General features: G+C 43.9%; 2 protein-coding genes across 2 annotated transcripts in view; both read right to left on the reverse strand.

Annotated features, from left to right (window-relative positions):
• Positions 1-391: 391 nt before the first annotated feature.
• On the reverse strand, positions 392-11640 carry LOC138717015 (activator of 90 kDa heat shock protein ATPase homolog 2-like). Its single transcript, XM_069850194.1, has 9 exons — positions 11528-11640; positions 11238-11428; positions 5736-5821; positions 4986-5100; positions 4663-4730; positions 4052-4174; positions 3056-3157; positions 1794-1845; positions 392-1558 (listed from the first exon to the last, which is right to left on the reverse strand). Exons 1-9 carry the CDS (start codon positions 11605-11607, stop codon positions 1383-1385), a joined length of 993 nt encoding a protein of 330 aa, XP_069706295.1. The 5' UTR covers positions 11608-11640; the 3' UTR covers positions 392-1382.
• Positions 11641-13051: 1411 nt separating this feature from the next.
• Positions 13052-21349, reverse strand: part of LOC138717387 (protocadherin Fat 4-like) — a 44620-nt gene continuing 36322 nt past the window's right edge. The window contains exons 32-42 of the mRNA XM_069850901.1: positions 20911-21155; positions 20541-20650; positions 19482-19616; positions 18833-18969; positions 17994-18191; positions 17542-17636; positions 16050-16205; positions 15025-15222; positions 14294-14419; positions 13783-13987; positions 13052-13392 (exon numbers count right to left, since the gene is read on the reverse strand). Of these exons, the coding sequence (XP_069707002.1) occupies positions 13216-13392; positions 13783-13987; positions 14294-14419; positions 15025-15222; positions 16050-16205; positions 17542-17636; positions 17994-18191; positions 18833-18969; positions 19482-19616; positions 20541-20650; positions 20911-21155 (1782 nt within the window). The 3' untranslated portion in view covers positions 13052-13215. The remainder of the gene's footprint in view (positions 13393-13782; positions 13988-14293; positions 14420-15024; positions 15223-16049; positions 16206-17541; positions 17637-17993; positions 18192-18832; positions 18970-19481; positions 19617-20540; positions 20651-20910; positions 21156-21349) is intronic.

Here is a 21349-nt window from a genome sequence, read left to right on the forward strand (position 1 = left end):
TCCTTGGTTGCCCAACGCTCCAAATAATTTTTATATTCAAAATGTTAGGTTCTTTGTCCTTGAATCGTTGTCAAAAAAATGTAACTGAATTTTGACAAAGAAATAAGCAAAACCATGGCATTTCTCACAAGGCTGTTCCCCACCCTGTCTGGACACCTACAACACAACCAACCCAACTTGGTAACCAGGTCTGTACGTCTCTCCTGTCACCGTGAGGTGTGTTCCTGCAACAAACCTCAGTTCCCAGGGGATAACTGGCTGCAACCTTCCCCAGGAAAACCTCTCCTGTAGAAAAGAGCAGCACATCATTCTCTTCTGGCTGATGTAGTGTATGTGCAGCAAGGTCGCCGTATGTTGGTGTCCTGACAGAATAAAATCTATAGAACTGAACTTCTGTAAAGCCTCATTTATTTTGCCAGCATCAGTGAATGGAGAAAACAAACTGCATGTACAATCACGTATTTTACTGAGCCAAACATTTTTTTGCACAGGCAGCATGCCCGTTTTTGGTCAATTTGTTTCAAATCGCATACTTAATTCAAATATATTTTTATAAAGCATTTGAGAATTAAGTTATTCTTGCCAACTTCAGTGTGGTTTAATTAAAAGCAACAACCCTTTACTTTCAATATCCCAACTATGCTTCTGTCAAACCTCTTACAAACAGCTGCTCCCTTTAATTTGAGCTACAGAACTGCTGAAGGCCACTAAGGATTTAAGTGGAAGGCCTGCAACATTGCAAAATGTAGCTGCTACTACTGTTTTCTTCCAAAATACATTTCACGCTGAGGTCAAGTGAGGGAGTGCAGTGCATGCAGCCTTCACAGGGTAACCCTCATACCAACCCCAAAGACACAGCATTGTTCATTATCTTTCTCTGAAGCTGCTGCAGGTTAGAAATAAACTCAGTCTGCAGTTAAAGCAATCTTAAGTATTTAAAGAGGCTATAAACTGTATCTCCCACCTCCCTTGAAAGACCTCAGCAGTTCCATAATCCCTTTCAGTTCCCCTCCAACAGGCACCCCATCAGATAGGGGTCTTCATTTTGCCACTCAATCCATTGAATACTGAAGAACGGCAAATGCTTTCTATTGATTCGTGTCGCTTACCCACCCGTGAGGGCAGCTTTGCTGCAGCTGCGTCACCGCTGCTCTCTGAAGGTGCAAGCAAAGCAGAAATCACGTTCCACAAGTAAAGCAGTTTACAGACAGCCTGACCTACCCGCCACCTCATCCACTAAAACCCCGTGTATAACACTTAAATTATATACAGTAGCATAGGCGTGGGTCTTTATTTTTCCCACAAATAAATTACTTTCTTTAAAAAAACAAATGTTAACAAAGTATAAAAAGTAATGCCCTAAGAAAACTACAGTGCTGTTATCATTCCATGCTGTCTTGGGGTTGCTGCAGTAAAATACGTATTTCTTCAAAGTACTGCTTCTTCCAACATTGTCTTGTACTGTCTTCATTAGAGACAGGAACTCCTTTGCACTCTAGCTGCACTTCCGTGTGAGCAGCCATATCCTTGAAATGCAAGGCAACCGTTGCATAATGTTCTGCAGGAAGAAAATACGGTATTTCAATAAAGATGTTTTTAAAGGATTACAGCTGCTGTTGCTCATTTCATATCTGCTTCTGCCTGTCTCTCAGTGAAGCCGCCTTTCCCTGAGACACCCACTGTCGCCACCAGGCTGCCGACTAAGGGAGCTCCCAGCTAGCACGGCTGCCACCTGCCGCCTTTGTTCCTTCTCCCTGCAAAGTGCAACCTCTATCAGAGCTCCTCAGACTCACCATCGGGCCAGTTTCTACACCTCCACTTCAAGACAATTCTTTGGCTTGGGACCTGTAAGAAGATAATTAGCATTAGGCCTCATTAGCATCTGAGAGAATTGACATTTCAACTGCTCAATGCTAATTCTCCCCTGAAAAATGAGAGGAGCGTTATTTATGTGACAGTAGATGCACGCACATAAACAATAGAGATTGGGGCTGGGTTTTTAAATAGACTATTCTCGCCAAGCTCTCGGCTTGCTATATTCGATTGTTTTGTTCCTTGACAGGAAAGGTCAGGCTGATCAGTTACTCAATACAAACCAATGGGTTTATTGCAGACCTTGAAATGGGCACAGCAAGAGTTATGTTCTCATCTCTGAAATTCGTACACAAGGCAGTGTGCCCATGGCTTTCTGTCAGGCAACCCAACCTGCTTTAACGTACACGCTAGGCAGTACTGCGTACAAATGGTTTCCAGCCTGCCGGCAGAGCCCGTGAGGAGGGGAGGTTCTGCTGCAGCGTAAGCACGCGCGCTACATCAGCTTATTGCCTTCACTAAGCCATTGCAATTACACCTGGACTGCATCATCTCAATAGCTCCTCGTCTAATTGCACTGACTTCCCTCAGCTTCCATAACGGGAAGCTACCGCTGGAGCCAGTCGCAGCTGTAGCAGCTCTGTAGGGTGTATGTTTCCAGATTGAGCCCTTTCTGGAGTGAACAAACATTTTACTAGCTTGGACTGAGAATCCAATTTTCCAAGCCTTTACCTTTTTTAGAACTTGGCCAGTGATATGGATGGACATTAAAATACCAAGGCTAAGTTTAGCAACTGTGATTTTCAGAGGTTTCAAAAATGGAGCTGAGCTCTAATTACCAATTTTTCCCTTCTATTTTAAAAAGCATTCAGCTGGGGAGAGTGTAACGTTTGTCCTGAATAGAAGAGAACGTTTACCCAGTTACAAGAGTAACTGATGCAGATTTGGGAGATAAATCAGCTTTCTCACTCCTAGTGAAAAAGGGTGGGGCTGAGCCTTTTCTCCCCAAGTGCAGGTCACTGGGTGTACTCAGTGCCTGCTCTTTTGACATGGAAGAAAAATCACACAACATAATAACAATTTTTGGCTTTGTCACAGAGGATCTGAATAGGCATTACAGAAGCTGAAATGTCAGAAACTTGCACTACTTTTTGGCTCAGAGAACCAGCTGACAGCCCTACCTCTGTGTTCCCCTGTCCCTCCCCTCCCCCGAGTTTTCAAGTGCAAAGTGGGAACCCTTTACCAATTCTGCATATTCGCCGCTGACACAGCCGTCAAACATCTGAAGTTTTCCTCCCTTCTCAGCTTCAATCACAGCAGGACATTTGGAAAACTTCTGTACCAACTGGCAAAAGAAGAATGCAGCACAACTCTGTTAACTGCACATCTGTACGGATATGTAATGCACCGCACTGTGAGACAAGGGCAGTTGCTGAAGAATTAACTAAACCGCACTATACGTGAGAGTCTAAGCACTAATGGGGATTCTCATTTTATACAGCAGGCACTGAGATCTGTGGCAGTAGCAGGGGCCACTGAGGTGACAGAACAGGAACATTGATGCTGAGAAGGCTGTGGTGGTAAATGCAAAGACTAGGGAAGGCTCTAGCCACGTGCGAGGGACATGGACAAAAGCACATAACAGACGCAGAGGTGACTGGCTGACAAAATATAAAACTACTGATTTGGGGTTTGTGTCCTTCAAAAGAGCCTGGACACAAACCCCAAATCAGTAGTTTTATATTTTGTACCTTATAAGCAACAGTATTGTTGCATCCAGTAGTTAATCTAATTAACCTGTAAACTCTGGCTAACAACAGTGCTGTTACAGAGCACTTGAAGCTGCTGAAGGACAAGTACCTACATAAAAAAGCTAAGCTTTTTCTTACTAGCAAAGGCATGCGTGGTTCCACTGCACCAACTACATAAGGTGCACCTTGTTTTGTTTAGTTGGCTTTTCTGCCTATTAAGGTAACAACTGGCAAAATAAAATGTGTAAACCACCCTAATAAGTAGTCATTAAAAAGGTAAAAGTGGCATGATCCGACTGCCACTTTCTAGTGCTTTCAAAAAGAACCTGGCTATTTGTCAAAGAGGTCAGCTACCAAGCCTTCAGTCCTTTGCCCAAACTGACACACTGCATCAGCAGCTGGCATATCTATATCTATATCTATATCTATATCTATATCTATATCTATATCTGCTCCCTGCTATAATCCCTGCTGGTAGTGTCACTTACATCCTTAGTTGTAAAGATCCTATAAAGTTTGTCCGCTGGAGAATGGAATATTTCTTTCATAAGTATCTTCACTGTTGGAATTTTTACACCGACCATATCCAAAGACTGGGGGGAAGCAGAATTCTGTAAAGCAAACAACGTTCATGTGAACGAGTGCAAAATTAAACATTTAAAAGTTCTGAAATTAATTGTACAACCTACTTTCATGTTTATTTAAAAGTATTATTAATGAGTATTCACTAAATAAGTGACAAAATTATGAGTGTGTGATTTACTCCACCACCACCTGAAGCTAACTTCAGACTGGGGCAAGTGATCCATGCAGTGAAACACAGCGTTACCTTGCTGCAGCTACAGCCATTACAGAACAAATCATAACGGGGTGCATCACTGCTGCTATCCTCCCTCTGCGCTGGCAGCTGACATCGGTCATTTCTGTACTACAGCAATGAGGAGGCAGTTCCACCCCAAAGGCTTTTCTCATTTGGAGGTAGTCACAGGAAGTTACAGTTACAGTTGTTAGCACCGCAAAATCTGTATGGACTACAATTAGGGTGCTGTTAAATTTGTACGACACAAAGCCAGCATTCCTGCATGGTGCTCCCACTTACGTTATGCTCAGCAGCCGGCTCCTGGCCAGTGGCAGCTTTTGTTGGCAGAATCATTCCCAAGGTGAACTCTGTAATAAAGAAAAACACTCTTCAGTAGGAAATCGAGCTGTACAACCACCCCGACATTCAGATACATCGTGACAATTGCCAGCCAAAACTGTGAAGACAGGATGGGCCATACAACTCCCGTCTAGTTTCCCCCACCTCACCCGTATGTTTTTTATTAGCAAAAGAGCCTAATGGACATTTCCCTTAAAAACGCAGGCTTTTCAATGCTACCTGACCCAAAATTAAAGGACATGTAACATACCAGTTTAAATTACCTGTTTTAAGTGCTTTCAGGTAATCTCTCAGGGCCTCTCTGACTTTTGTGGCTCCTTCAGTTCTCATGAGGTCCTTCAGAACATCGCCTTCCCCTTTCTTTTTGCTAACATTTATCTAGAAGCATAAAAATTACAAGAGCTAAGAGGCATCTAAACGTGAGCCTTTTGGCTTCTGGCAACAAAGGAAAGTATTCTGGCTTTGTTTACTATATTCAGAGGACAGCTGCAATTTCAAGTTCATTATCTTTGCACGTTATCCTACCTTTGTTAAAAATAGGTCCCCTTGGGTTTTGACTTAAATAAATCAACTCCTCTCCACAGCAGCTCAGTCAAGTTCATGAAGTATAAACAGAGTTGCCTACTACACAGCAGGGGCTGAGGAATCTGAGGAAGCCACAGTATCAGCTGCCATACGACCAACGAGGAGATTGCTCAAGTTCTTAAGGTTTGGGGGAAAGGAGGTGGAGTTTTTTAAGACTACAGCAAGCAGAATTCTTCTCACATTTGTAGTTACTATGTCATCACAAACAATAATTAGCAAAGAAAACCGTGCACATTCCTCAGAGGTAAATTTGAGAACAGAGAGAAGTCATTATTCCAGGTATAAAAAAATTAAACATGAAATAAACTATTCAAGTGTAATTATCTCACTTAATCACAGGATAAATCAAAACATGATGCCTATATGTTGATTAACGCTTTATTTAAGAATTCTGATCCTATATAGCCATATCAGTATTTCACACCTACCTCTGTATCATCTACCTCATTTTCTTCTGACAGGTTAGGAATTTCAACAGATCCCTTATGTTTCTCACCAGACTCTTTCACTGTACCTGTATTAACATAACGAATTCTTAAATCATAGAATCATTAAGGTTGGAAAAGACCTCTAAGATCATCAAGTCCAACAATGAGTTATTAAAAACTATTTCCCCCAAAGCAAGAGTTTTACCTTGGAAATCAGTTGTACAAAAAGCAAGTTGTCTAGAATGTAATTCAAAGGAACTAAATAGCAACCAAAAGTCTCAGAGGTGTCACAGTACGTTCACAGTGACCTACTCTCAAGAGCTGTATTCTCTTGTACAGGCACATTAAGGTACGTTCATGCATACAGGTGCATCTCCCAACGCACGGCCTGCGCTGCCCTCCTGACTCTGCCGCTGCAAGCTCTTAAATGCTCTCCACTTAGAACTTCTGTCTGCAAACACAGAATGGGATCTGGAAGGGTGTAGGGGAAAAATATCCTCCTCTTCCCCTAGATTTGTCCGACCTTTATTGAGGAGCTCCCTAGAATGCTCGCTACTCCTTCCCGAATATCTCAAAAGCTCCCAATATACAGGCACTTCACCACAAAACGTATGCGAGTATAACGGGCAGGGATATGACTGAAATTTCTTAAAAATATGAAATTTCACTTGCAAATGTTTTAGACAAATGGTTCTCACTCCAAGCAGCTTTAGCATGAGCCACCAGAAATCACTGTACATGTCAGGAATTCTTTGCAAGAATGGGAATCAGGCTCCTTCCCTGCACCTTCCTGGGAAAAGGTCCACCATCACTTACCCAAACTGCTGTGAACACACTCAAGGTAATGAGCCCTAGATTGCACTTCTTTACCTCAGACCTTGCTGTGTGTGACAAGCCTGAATTCAAAGTTTGACGCTTTTTTTCCCTCTCCACTGAAGACTCTTCCCCATTGCCTTGCAAAAGCATCGTTATTTAAATCCCTTCATTACTTCAATCATCTAAGTGAAAAGCCATAGCGGGAACACGCAGCTCTGCCCTAAACCCAGTTACCTGCGTAGTCAGACGAGCTTAGATGCTAAGACAGACGCAGCCCACCAACGGGACAATACGATCAGCCCAGCGTGAAGCATCACTGCAGAAGGGGAGCCAGCATGAAGGCAGACAAAATAGCCCTTTGGATTCTCTCACCTTTCAAGAAGCAAGCTACAGCCAGCAACTACTTAACATCCCTCCCCTTTCACTACTTCTAATTACTACCCAGAAACGATCTCCATGTGATGGGGATCTAGACAGAGATATAAGCTAACGTGCTGCTGCTGACGGTCACAGCACAGCAGACAAACAAGTGCTCCGACGAGCTTTCCATTATGTCCAGCTAGAGATGGTGTATAGAGGCCTCAAACCAGTGCCTGAGGAAGAGGTAAACGAACTCCATGAGGGTATGCAGCACATCCAGATCAGTGACTTCCATGGCAAGGGTCCGTCACTTAAGCGCTTTATGGAGATTTTTTCTCTTCCAGAAATGACACTGCTCTCTTCAGTCACTGATTACTTCCCAACTCATGGCATCGAGCTTGACCAGGCACATCTTCACGAGGGTATATTTGATACTACTAGAGATGTACACATGAAAGGAGTGATGCACAAATGGATTGAAAAAGATATGGAGCAATGTATTCTGCACGGATATGGAATTTATGCTCTGCTAAACTGACTGGTGAACCAAAACAAGAAACTCTTCCTCATTTCTTTCCCTACCATGGTAAAGAGCGCATGACGGCTGGTAGCACACAGACCCCCTCCCAGTCAGGAGCAAAGCCCAGTGCAACAGGCAAAGCCTGTTAATCCAGAAGGAGACTAAATCCAAAAGGAGACGTCCACACATCCACACAGGGAAAGGCCAAACCAGGAGGCCTCTCTTGGACTTTTCCAAGACTCCCTGGAGAATCTGTTAGCCCAAGCACAGAGCCGTGTGAACTAGTTAATCACACCGTTAAAACACTTCTGGGCCCAACACAACTCACGTGCAGCTACCTCTGTTTGCTCTTCCAGCTCCAGGATTAGCACAGGCAATGCCTCTGCCTCTGCAGAGAGTAAAGCAGCTCTTACTTTCAAACTGCTCTCCCCAAAAAGGAAGTGCCAGCAGGCAGGAAGATGTTTTTAGAAACAAACCACAAACCTGACCTCATTTCATTAACAATTTTCACAACTGTTAAAGATTCATAAATAACACAGGGCAGACAACAAATTTAAATTCATAAAACGATAAATAGGTATTTTTTCCCCTTGTCCAAGGGATTAAATGAAGACAGCGTCTGTGCTGGGCAGCCAAGCCCAGTTAGTTCACAAAAAGAGCTGGCAGACAGCACAACACAGGCAGAACGGTGGCAGCAAAGCTATTAGCTTTTTATCAAGCTATCAAATTATTTGTTTGAACCCCATGGGACTCCAATAACAGCCCTAGGAATAAGTGATCTGTTTCCTGCCAGTCCAGTATTTTAGAAAACTATGACAGCACATCTCAGAAAAACCTAACTATAATTACACTACTGAAGTACCTATGTTTAAAAAGGACAGACATGTTTTCATAGAGCTTCCATCACAAGGCATTGAAATCCTCATGACATCTTCAAATAAACAGCAGAGAGAACAGCCATTTTGCTCAATTTTAGTGGTATTAAGCACCTCTAGTTCCTCACTTTCTTATTGCTGTGGATTATAAACTGATAAGGGCAACGTTTTGCAAACAACAGACCTTTCAAACTGGCTGCAAATTTGAGGATTTATATTGTCTTGGTTTTATACATCAAAATGTCAAAACGTAGTTCAAGTTACTATTATAATTATCCCAGAAGACTTGCAGAAGGAAATTACCACAGTATTTTGTGGTTTTAGCAGTTCAGCCTGAACTTTCATTTCTAACTTGGAGCTCTCAGAGAACACACACCACGATTTTTCACCATGAGAGTGGTGAGGCCCTGGCCCAGGCTGCCCTGGGGAGCTGTGGCTGCCCCATCCCTGGAGGTGTTCAAGGCCAGGCTGGATGGGGCCTTGAACAGCCTGGTCTGGTGGCAGGGAGGTAGGAACTAGATGATCTTTAAGATCCCTTATAACCCAAACTAGTCTATGATTCTATGGCTATCAAAAAAAAATCATCATTCCCAGATTTTTTAGAATTTCACTGTGTAGTAGCAAACACTTTCAAAACTAATTTCTCAAAGACATTATCCACTTGACACAACACTGAACTGAACAAACAACCTAATCAACATGAGAGACGTCCATAGCTAAACCCACCCTGAAAAGCATGAAGACCTAACAGAGGAAAAGAGTTTAGGAAGAATCTGTACAGAAATACAAACAATTCTGTCTATTTTTACGCCTTATACACTGAAATAAAAGAAAAAGAGCAACAAAAACAAAATAATCAACATTTAAAACTTGGATAACTTTAGCTTATCTTGAAAACAACAAAAAAAAGACTATCAAAAAGCTGATTACAATTATTTAAAATGCACCAACACAAACGGCACACTACAGTATAACATTTGCCTTACTCTCTACTAACACTTAGATCACAACTGTAAGGATTTCTTAGTTTATAACACAATTGAAACCTTTAAAATTTCAGTAACTATTGATGCATAGAAAAATAAACAGTACTTCTTCAAGTCTGCTATTATAGTGGGAGCAGACCTCAATTCCAAATCTGTTCAAACAGGTCTCAGCATCGAAACAAACATCGAAACAAACATTAAAGTCCCGGTCAGCCCATCCAGGATAAGCACAAGCACGAGGAACTGTGCTGGAAAGGGAACAAAGGGCATGAGGAAGAACAGGGGTGCAAACTGCAGACACCCGCTGGAGCAGCCACCAGCATCACCTGAAACGCTCACCCAGACTGCGGTCCTACTCTGGGGCACAGGAATTAAGAGGGGAAAATCACACGTGGCCTTGGTATTCCCACCTCCTACAGTAACAACTGAGAAACACGTACAGTGCTTGGGGGAGGAACTGCCTGCCATTTCACATTACAATATCCTGGCACCGTTTCCTGTGTAGGCTCTTTTTATCAGCTCTTCCTGCTTCTCACTCCAATGCAAAAGACGCTCCACAATTTGCCATCAGGTTTTAGGCCTCTAATAAATGGAAAGAATTCCTCGATACTACCCAAAGCCACATTACCAGGTTGGTGGGCAAATAAGGACCTCGCTGTGGGACAAGCAAGGGATTAGACCTCCAAGAGCTGGGGTTGCAAGCGGGTGCAACCCAACAAGAACACAAGACTGCAGCCCGTTATCCCACATAATCAAGAATTATTTCTAGTTTCCTAATTCCCACTAAAAAGTTGGTGTGATTCATTATTGTCAGTGCAAACCACACTCCGTTTTCTGAAGCACCTGCCCCTGCGTGCTGCCTGGGCTGTCCTGTCTCCTGCTATCCATGGACATGAATTAAACACACAGGTGTAACTCTGAGCACCAGGAAGCTGAAACGATTCCAGCGCTCTGCTGTAAGGACGCCAGTGTCCCTGCAACGAGGGATTTGCCTCCTACAAAGCGAGACGAGCAGCGAAATATTGACCCAGCACGCTCTTACAAATGCTGTGACACAGCATACGCCAAGAGAGCAAACGTGGGATACCAGGGAATCTGCTCCACGGAGTGTTCCTCAAAGTCAGAATTATTTGGCAAGGAGAAACTAAAATTTCACGTTTCTTAGCCTTATCAAGAAAAAAAGCTGTAAGTTGTACATATTCTAGATCACGAATATTTGGAAATCTGAAGCTTTCTAAACACGGATAGGGTGGTCTAAAATGATGTAGAAAACGCGAGGGTTTGCAGTCTCCTCTCTCCACGACATTTACGCGGTGTGTCCGAGCGTGCACGGATGCAGCTGCTTGAAGGGGAGCCGGGCAGCCGCGGTGACTGCAGAGACTCCGCATCCAGAGCCTGGTGGGTCACGGAAAGGAGAGCAGCCGCCTCACACAGAATCACCAGGTTGGAAAAGACCCCCAGGATCATCGAGTCCAACCGTTCCTATCAAACACTAAACCATGTCCCTCAGCACCTCGTCCACCCGTGCCTTAAACACCTCCAGGGAAGGTGAATCAACCACCGCCCTGGGTAGCCTCTGCCAGTGCCCAAGGACCCTTTTCTGTGATTTTTTTTTTGTCTGATGTCCAGAAACTTTGTCTGCTGTCCACAAGCTGTGTCTCTTCTCACTGCCTTGGGGACGAAAGGCACCGGGGAAAGCTTCCCCGCAGACACCTCAGCAGGACCTCTCACTTTCTCACTTGGTGACCGAAGGGCCTCCCCGTCATCTCGCCCCGTTACAGCGCAGGGACCGAGCACCAACCCGCCGGGCCGCGCCGGAGCCCCGGGCCGAGGGGGTCTCGGCATCACCGGGGAACCAGCGCTCCTCCCCGCCCCCCCCCCCACCGCGGCTCCCGCTCACCGACCCGACCCCGGCGCTCCCTCCAGCTTCCGAGGCCCCACGTACCTCTCCAGCCGAGGCGCAGGTTCCACTCGTAGAAGAAGATGAGCCTCCCCCTGCGGCCGCTGCAGGACGCCTCGCCCTCCGCGCGCTCCAGGCCGCTGATCTCGCAGCGCCCGGCCTCGCCCTCCACCGCCAGCCCCACCAGCAGCTCCTCCAGCTTCCCCTTCGACCAGCCGGTCGCGTCCCGCTCCGTCCTGGCCGCGGGGCGAGCGGCGGGGTGAGCGCCCGTTGCCGCCCGCCTCGCCTCGCCTCGCCCCGACCCGCCCCGCCCGGCCCGGCCCGGGCCGCCTCACCAGTGCCAGTTGTTGACGTTGGTGCCGTCCGCGCGCCGCTCCACGATCCAGCGCGGGTCTCCCTGCCCCCACCGCGCCATGGCCGCCACCGCACACCGGCACACGGCGCCCCGCGGGCAGCGGCACGAGCGGGCGGAGGGAGAGGCTGCGCCGCCCGCCCCTCCCGCCCCTCCTCCCCGCGGCGGCTGCCGCCTCCTGGGAGCCCGGGGGCCGCCCCCAGCTCCGCTTGTGTCAGAAACGGCGTGGCCGGCGGGTCCAGGGAGGGCCTTCTCCCTCTGTACTCGGCACTGGTGAGACCGCTCCTCGAATCCTGTGTTCAGTTCTGGGCCCCTCACCACAAGAAGGATGTTGAGGCTCTGGAGCGAGTCCAGAGAAGAGCAACAAAGCTGGTGAAGGGGCTGGAGAACAGGCCTTATGAGGAACGGCTGAGAGAGCTGGGGTTGTTTAGCCTGGAGAAGAGGAGGCTGAGGGGAGACCTCATTGCTCTCTACAACTACCTGAAAGGAGGTTGTAGAGAGGAGGAAGCTGGCCTCTTCTCCCAAGTGACAGGGGACAGGACAAGAGGGAATGGCCTCAAGCTCCGCCAGGGGAGGTTCAGTCTGGACATTAGGAAAAATTATTCCACAGAAAGGGTCATTGGGCACTGGAACAGGCTGCCCAGGGAGGTGGTTGAGTCACCTTTCCTGGAGGTGTTTAAAAGATGGGTAGACTAAAAGACTGGGCACAATGGCATTGAGCTGACTGGTTGATTATAGAATCACAGAATCACTAGGTTGGAGAAGACCCCCAGGATCATCGAGTCCAACCATTTCTGTCTGCTGCTAAACCACGTCCCTGAGCACCTCATCCACCCGTCTTTTAAATACCTCCAGGGATCAATCATCTCCCTGAGCAGCCTGTGCCAGTGCCTGATGACCCTTCTGGTGAAAAACTACTTCCTGATGCTCCAGCCTGAACCTCCCCTGGTGGAGCTTGGGGCCATTCCCTCTTGTCCTGTCCCCTGTCACTTGGGAGAAGAGGCCAGCTCCCTGCTCTCCACAACCTCCTTTCAGGTAGCTGTATAGAGCAGTATGGTCTCCCCTTAGCCTCCTCTTCTCAAGGCTAAACAACCCCAGTTCCTTTGGCCGCTCCTCATAAGACTTGTTCTCCAGCCCCTTCAGCAGCCTCATTGCCCTCCTCTGGACACACTCCAGGACCTCAATGTCTTTCTTGTACTGAGGAGCCCAAAACTAAACACAGGATTCAAGGTGCAGCTGAGTATGGGGGGACAGTTACTTCTTGGTACATAGAAAGGCACTGTGTATCAAGAGAAACGTTAGCCACTTGCTTCCAGTGCCAAGCTGCAGCCCCAGTTTTGTGCAAAAGAAGAGAATATTGATGCCTGGGAAATAACGTCTTCTGAAACAACGGCAAGGCATTACACTTTGAATCACTTTATTGTCTTTCCATTTAACACATGACATAAGGAATCACGCGCTTTGTAAGAAAGCACTGCATCCAGGACAGCGACCTGCAGCCCTTCAAGCCTCCTGTTCATTGCCTGTTTCATCTGCCTGTTGCAGCACAAACAGGAGCAACAGGAATTAAACTCTGGGTAGCATTCCCGTATTCTTACTGCTCATTTAATTCTGTAGTGTTGCAGTGAGTACCATTGTGGTTCTCCTAAAAGTTTTCTTTGTCAAGCATTCTTATTGATGAAAAAATACATCATTATCATCAAGCTCATCATCTTCAGGTTCTGCGTCCAAAATAATGGCCACTTCCGAAAATTTTACTCCCTTAATTTCTTTTTCGGGGGTGTGTGTTGTGCGATCAGGTGTTAAGGAACGAACTGACGCTGGATTTGTACCTGTCAGAAAGCAATCCTGCAAGAAAACAAATGATGGGTGAGGCAGAAAGCTGCCAGTGCAGTATTGTGGACAAACTCTAAGCAGTAAAAGTTGTAGAACTTCTGTATCTCGAAGTGTACAAAGAAAGCATCATTTTCAAGGCTGCAAGCTCTAGAACACCCTTTACTGCACACGTTCTGTAAAAGATGGGAGAGAGTCACCATTCTTCTCTGGACCACAAAGTCATCCTCCTCCTTCTCAGCAGGACCAAACAGCTCCTGCTCAAAGATTTCTGTTGCTTCACATCAGATTTTTCATTTTTTAATTCCATCACAAATTTACTTTTATTGGTGATTTTTCCAGTTATTTTATGTGTAATGATGCAATACCTTTCACTCCATTCTTTGCAATTGAAAAGCTAATTACCTGTTTTGATGTGAATTCTGCAGTGGGCCAGGCCTGTACATTTTTAGGTTCAGTGTCTTTTTCGGATGCTATATTTTCTTCATGTGCACTGTTGAAATCTAGTGTCTCAAGGTAATCGCATTTTTCATTGACCTCGAGCTCATCTTTGTCAGCATCACCTCCTTTGGCACTTTCCGTGTCACTAAGTGCTATTATTTCAGTTTTCCTGGAAGGGAGTTAAGAGAATTTGTAACAGCTTGAGCTTGCAATTAGCTAAGTGACAAAAATCTCAGCCTTTCTAAAACTATAGAGTAAGTAGAAATTTGTCCTTGCAATTTTTGATACAAGACTTAAAGGTATTATCTTCCTTCAAGGGTAGTGTTTTTAACTTATAATTGTAAGGGTTCTTAAAAGTTGACCTTTACACCAGGGAAAGATGCAAGGAAAATTCTATGTTACCAGAATAACCTAGAACAACATCTTTTGGTAAGCTGGTTTTTTTGCAAATTTATGATATCGGCATTCTACTTACATGTTATTTGTGTGCTCTAGTGTCTCTAAGCTTTTCAGATCTCCATTTGGGGCAGCTGCACATGGATTATCAACACCCTCTATAATTTCAACTTGCTTCTCAACGAAATAGTGTTGCTGATGCTTTCTGAAAGTGATAAATATATTAAAATAAAATTGTTAATTCTTTTTGAAGATTGGCTTTGCAGTTGTTTTAGAAACAGAACATGAAGTGTTTGCTTCATAAGTTTAATACACAACATGCATTTTTAGTGTTATTTTGGGGATTAGTGTGGATATTTCCCAATTTTCTGTAATGGTAACAGGGTAAATACCACTGCTGCCTCGGAACTGTGTTTGTTTTCCTCTGCTATGCGATCCTGCTGCCCCTGATATTAGCAGCAAAACCTCCCTTGATTTCAGCATTCATGGGGTTAGAGAAGACTTCTGTAGTTACATTACAGCTGTTAGTGCTTCCCTTTACAGTTATTTCTGCTAGCCAAAGTTCTCTGTTTTAAGTATTGGTTTCTGCTGTTGCTGTGTGACAAACACAACGAGAAACCAACTGTCCGTTACACCTAGTGGTCTAATATCTATGGTACAATGCCAGGCACTCTGATCTGTAGCAAAACTTAGGCAATACTCCATGCAAATAACCATCATTTATCAGGTAAATATTTTTCAAGTTGGCATTTAAAGTAAACTTATTAGTTGGGAGTTTAAATTACATTTTTAAAGCAAAACTATCTGTACCTTTTCCTTTTTTCAGTAACAATTACATATACCAGCAAGGCGATGAGGGTGCAGGCTAGCAGAACACTGAGGACGATAGTTGCAACGAGTTCAGGAGTTGCTGTGTCTGCAGGAGGCTCTTCGATGGTAGCAGTAACAAATGTTGGAAATGTTTTCTCCAGTTCGATCTCAATGCTACTCATCTCCTCCCTAAGTTTTCTGAAGACAGAAGAGTAAAACGCAGATTCATCAGACCTTTGTTTTGGCTTGAAGAGTAGTGAGGAAAAGAACAGGATATCACTCCTCGGTCCACTGAGACCTTTTCCAAAGATTCAGGCTTGTCGTGTCTTCCGTTTGGGAAAAACTTAGTGTTCTAGTGACCAGCTCTAGTGCCTGTGAACTAAAATGCTGCAAAGTTTAAAAAATTGAACTTGAGAGGTCAGTATCCTCTAAATCCACATCAAGGCAGCTGCATATCACCTTACTGGTACCAACAGTGCTTTCCTCAGAGGAAAAGGTTCATCAGTTCAGGCTGCTGCCACAGGCTGCATTAGTAATACTGGCCACAAACAATTACTTGTTTGAGAGAGGTGTTGAGTCTAGAAATCGTGTGTTTGAATAGCAGCTGCCCTTCATGGAATGTTTATATGAATATGCATTCATACCACTGACATGTTATGAAACAAGTGTAAAATACTCCTAAAATGTAAGTTTTTAATCGACATTCTGCAATTCTGAATTTGATATCTACTTTAATTATATTCTTCCTGCTTCTAGGGTTGGGTTTTTTTTTTAAACCAACTTTTAAATACAATTTGCACAATGAAACAGCTTCATTCATGTTTTTGACGAACTCTGAAAATTACCTTTCAATAAATAATGAAAACTTTCTGAATTCTAAAAATTCTGTTTAAGCCTTGAGGTAAGTCTCAGATAAACAGTTACTGGATCTAAACCTGCCCAGTCCAAGACATTAATGATTTTAAGTGAAACAAAACCTAACTGCATAGCTCTGACACCCAGAAGACAGACTCTGCCATACAGACCTTTTTACATCTTCCCCAGGTATTTCCTGGTTTGCCTCATCAAAAGCAAGAATTTTTATGTTGGTGATATCAGCGCTGCTTCTTGCTTTTCTTTCAGACTCATGGGAATAAACATCAACGATGAATACACGCCATGCAAGTCTATCGTCCAGGACCCTGCCATCGTAGTAAGAAAACATTTTAATAGGGCAATGAGAAATTGTTTTTTTTCTGGAAATCAAATGACAAAGAAGTAGTATTTAATACAGCACTTTGCAGATGTCTAGTATTTTAATCTAAGCATGTAAAAATGCAGGATTTTCATCAGCAGAGGAATGAAACTGTTTGCTTAGTACTACTGAGTGACTCAGTAGCAGAAGAAAGGAAAAAAAAGTCCAGTCCTTGTCTCTGGTTTCCAAGCAATAATACTTTTCATGAGTAGATGCTACATAACTTTTGTACATAGCCTGAAATTTCCTAGATAGGTGCCATTACCATAACTGAACAATTAAACAGAAAAAAAGAAGAGTTTACAAACACTTATACCTAGATTTCATAATCAATATTGCATAGTATATCATAAACATAGTCACGCTTTTGAAAGAGACATCAGGTGTGTTTCATGTTTGACATAATTTTTAATAAATACAGGCAGTGATACCCATGAAGTATTATCAACGGTAGAGGCAGGGAGGAGGGATAGTCGGTCTCATAATCCTCATTGTTTTCTACTCCTTTGTCACACAGATTTTCGCACTGGATTGGACCATTGGGCCGGTTAATCCACCACTCTGATAGCAGTCAGTGCCAGCTGCTTCAAAGAAAGCAGCAGAGCAGCTCTAGGGTTTCCATGTAATTTTTACCAACAGGAAACTGGTGCCATAACCGTGTCAGTGTCACAAACTCATTTTTCCAGCCTTCAAAGTTATTTCCCCTCAAAAGAATGGGACTCGAATTTTCCAGTGTAACTATATGTTCATTTTGATCAAACAAAAGATTTTGTGTCTTCATCAACATGCCAAAAAGGCCAAAATATTATTATAATTGTAGTGTGGCCATCCACACATCACTGGCTAATCCTCTAGCACCGTGGGGCTGTGACTCCTTGAGAAGCTCTGTTGTTGTGCTACAAGGCAGATTTTTAAAGTGGGTTTGGTTATTGGCTTCTATCCTGTCTGTCTCCACTTTTGTATTTTGAGGCTACTATCCATGAAAAACTTTATCCTAGGCTGTTAAAAGTCACAGAAACATTAAGGTGGGAAGAGACTTCCGGGAGTCGTCTAGTCCAATGACCTCTGACATTTGTCAGCTCAGGCCAAAGCCTTACCAGGTAAAAACCGGTAGGTTCCTGTAAATTCCCTCAAACTATGCTGGACTACATCAAGTTGAAGGCCTAGCTTTTGGCGGGCACTCGCTGTATCACCTGCCCTTTAGGCTGTCAGACCGCTGTCTCACTGGGACTCTAAATCTGTCGTTAGATATATCTGAATAAGCTTCGCAGTTTCAAAAATACCTTTTCACTTCAGCAATGTTTTTTTCAACAACATTGATATTCTGATTAAGTACCACCACCACAATGTTGTCACTGGAACTGGAATCAACAGTTACCTAATAAATAAATAAATAAATAAATAAATAAATCATATGTAAGGTTTTCTAAAGCATTAGTACCTTTCTTAGTCTGACTTAAAAAAAATGCAACCGAACAATAAAAACCACCCCCCTCCCCATATAAAAATAATTATCCTCTAAAAGTCAGTCTTCGTGCCAACATGTTTTCATACATTGATAAAAATGGCAGCCTTGTGATTCTGGCCTGAAAGTACGTGGTAAATACTGGTGTATCTGACAGTCTCACTGTACGGTATGAAGTAATGTTTTTGTCATTACCAAACCTAGCCCTTGTTGTACAGATGAGTTTTGACATGAAAGCAAATCAGGACTACAAATAGCAACCTTCCTTACCGTCACTGTTGTCTGGGCTGTGAGTCTTTTTGTGCCTTGGTCTGCAGCTTGAACTTCCAGATAAAATGTTCCAGCCTTTCCTGCTACAGAAACTGTAAAAATCTGCCCTGTATTTTCATTGATGTCAAATTCATTTCCTTTATTATTCACTAAGCTGTACAGCAGAAGTCCATTGTCTCCTGAATCTGGATCCGTGGCCTGGGTTTGAGAAAGTTAACTTGTGAAATTTTGCTTGTGGTTTTTGGGCTGCACATTGTTCTACAATCATAAAACTCTGCAGGTTCTAATTGTAAGACTGGAGCATTTCAGGATAATGCTGTCATCCTTTTTGTCTTTGCACTAATAAAGTGAGGTGCAAAGTGTCAGAATCAGGCCAAGCACATAGAAGGGGAAGTAAGGTCTGGAGGATGGAGGACTGTACAACTGAAAGCATATAAGTAGTGGGCTAGAACTGAGGGATAACACCAGACACAGAAAAAGATGAGAACTACTCCATTTTGTAATCAATTTCCCATTTGGTTCTGATAGATAACAAAGTAGTTAATGGTAAGAGAACGGTGGTCTGTGCAGTATGTAAATCCATAATAAATCCATACTAGCAGCATGAGTCAAATGGACTGTGTAGTTCTCCCGACCGACCCGCTGGTGTGACAGGTAGGGACAGTCCTCTAAACACCCCGTCCTTCACCAGCAGTATGTTAAACTTGGATGATGGGCAGAATATGTCTCAAGCTTTCAAGAGCAGATTTCACAGCTCCTTTAACCAGGTTAGCTGTGAAAGAAATCCAAAGCGTTCAAAAGATTTCTGATCTCACGAAGATCATAGAGAGATACTCTACCTCAATTGTGATAACCGGGTATCTGTATGGCACAGAGTTTGGTATCCAAGCAGAGTAGTCATTACTCAAAAACGCTGGCTCTTCATTTACATCCTGCACTGATATTGTCAGCATGGCCACATTTGGAGCAAACAGGCCTATTGAACAAACACAAGGTGACTGCAACAACAAACAGCAGCAAAGCACAACTCCCAAAGCCTGGGTCAGCTGTGGCTTTGCAGCAGTGTCTGCTGTATGTGAGGAAGAAGGAGAAGAAAGAGAAGGCAGCAGGGATGTGACCGGGGGAGTCTCTGTCTCTCCTCCTGAAGCTTCGGTGAGAGCAGGCAGATAAAGGCAAAAGGTGGCAGCACTGCTCCTCTTTCAGCTCCCCCCGAGCTGGCTGTGCTGTACCAGGCAAGGGACAGGCAGGTTCCTCCAGTTCCTGTTGAGGTGCCCGATGCCCAGCTATTATATTAGTTACTGACACCACGGTAGGGCCCGTAAGTGTTTGCACCCTTGGAGGAAGGCTGCTGCTTTTCTCTGCACAACCTTGGCCTTCAGCTTTTCATCTTTCACATCAAACTTTTCAAATAAAGAACATCATGATTCCCATATCGGGTGTTCATTGCCCTGATTTAAGTTGGATTGTCATTCAAAGCAAAAAAATTACCTGAATTCCGGACTTCCATGTCAGATAACAGATGTTCATTTGCTTCGATTAAAATCACATACTGAGAAACTTCCTCGTAATTCAAATTAATTGCTGTTCTCAGCTCACCGCTTTGTGGATCCAATGTAAAATGACCTGAAAGGAAAAAGCGGCATACTTGGAAAACAGAATTGCAGCTTCTTATTGCACAACTCCTTTTCCACTGGTTTCCAAGTTTTATCTCATTTTCTAATTATTTCCTTTTTTGTGTGTTGTGAATGGAGTCACAGCACAGCTGTGAAAGCTGAAGGAGGCCAGATGCGCTAGCATAGGTGCGGTTGCAAGGAAATCACACAGAATCACAGAATCACCAGGTTGGAAAAGACCCCCAGGATCATCGAGTCCAACCATTCCTATCAACCACTAAACCATGTCCCTGAGCACTTCATCCACCCGTCTTTTAAACACCTCCAGGGAAGGGGACTCAACCACCTCCCTGGGCAGCCTGTTCCAGTGCCCAATGACCCTTTCTGTGGAATAATTTTTTTCTGATGTCCAGCCTGAACCTCCCTTGGTGGAGCTTGAGGCCATTCCCTCTTGTCCTGTCCCCTGTCACTTGGGAGAAGAGGCCACCACCCTCCTCTCCACAACCTCCTTCTAGGCAGTTGTAGAGAGCAATGAGGTCTCCCCTCAGCCTCCTCTTCTCAAGGCTAAACAACCCCAGCTCCCTCAGCCGCTCCTCATAAATGATAGACTAAAAGTGATTGTGGGGAGGAAGCTGTTTGCTGATAATGAGTTCTGATTTGGCTACCTCAGCCTGCAAATTTTCCTAATTTAAGACTACAGGTACCCATTTTCTAGCAAGTTACCACCACCTCTTTAGCCAAAGAAGGTTTAACAAAGCCCATGCTGAAGACCTCTGAAAGAACTTCTTTGTGTACTTTCTGTTTTTAAAGATATGGCACAAATTTTTATCCTTGCTCTCCATCTCCTCACTTATATACAAGAACATCTGCCACACAAAAGACAGATTATGCTGTTATCTTAGCTATTTTAACGCATAAGGGAAATAGTACTCACCTTTTTCATTGCCAGATACAACTGTGTAAGCAATTTGTTTTCCTGAAGTTTCAGCCGTGGTAAAAGTGTAAATTAAATAATTCACTCCTGTGTTTTCCAGAACGGAAATGCTAATATAGAAAATAAATGATAAATCATCCTGTTAAATTTGCCAGCAGTTATAAGATAAGGAAATAAAAGGCAATGCCTCACATCACGTTCACAGAACCACTGGCATAGCAGAATTTCCTGGATGTTTTGTTTAAAACAACCTGATGTCCTCTCTTCTGCATGGAAGAATATAAAAATTAGCTTCAACTTTCAAGTTTACTCTATTTTCCACTACCTGGAGAATACATACCAGTCATGTAACTTAGTATGAAAGCCTCACCTGATTTCACTCTGGTTAAACTGAGGAACAAATGGACGGTTGTCAGACACATTAAGAGTAATCATAGCAGTGCCATTTAAAGATGGAGAGCCTTTGTCCTTAGCCATCACTGTTAAATGGATCTCTCCAGATCTAGACAGGTTTCCAGTTGTAATTATTTTCCCGTCACTCACATCTTCTATCAGGAAGAACAGGCTGAAGTTTATATCAGGGAGGATGAAGTACTCTATAAGGCCATTTTGTCCCTGCCATGAGAGGAACACAACTTCATGTAACGATTGCTTGCAGGACCACATTATTTCAGCACCCCAAGTCCCATAGTACAGACTCACTGGGATCTCAATATTTCCATGCTTAAATGGACAGAATCTCTGAGGCATTTTAAATAACTAGAGAGAACCAAGCTCAGAGCTACTTTATGCTTAGATGTAAGACAAGA

Source organism: Phaenicophaeus curvirostris, chromosome 2 (genome assembly GCF_032191515.1).
Source record: "Phaenicophaeus curvirostris isolate KB17595 chromosome 2, BPBGC_Pcur_1.0, whole genome shotgun sequence".
Lineage (NCBI taxonomy): Eukaryota > Metazoa > Chordata > Aves > Cuculiformes > Cuculidae > Phaenicophaeus > Phaenicophaeus curvirostris.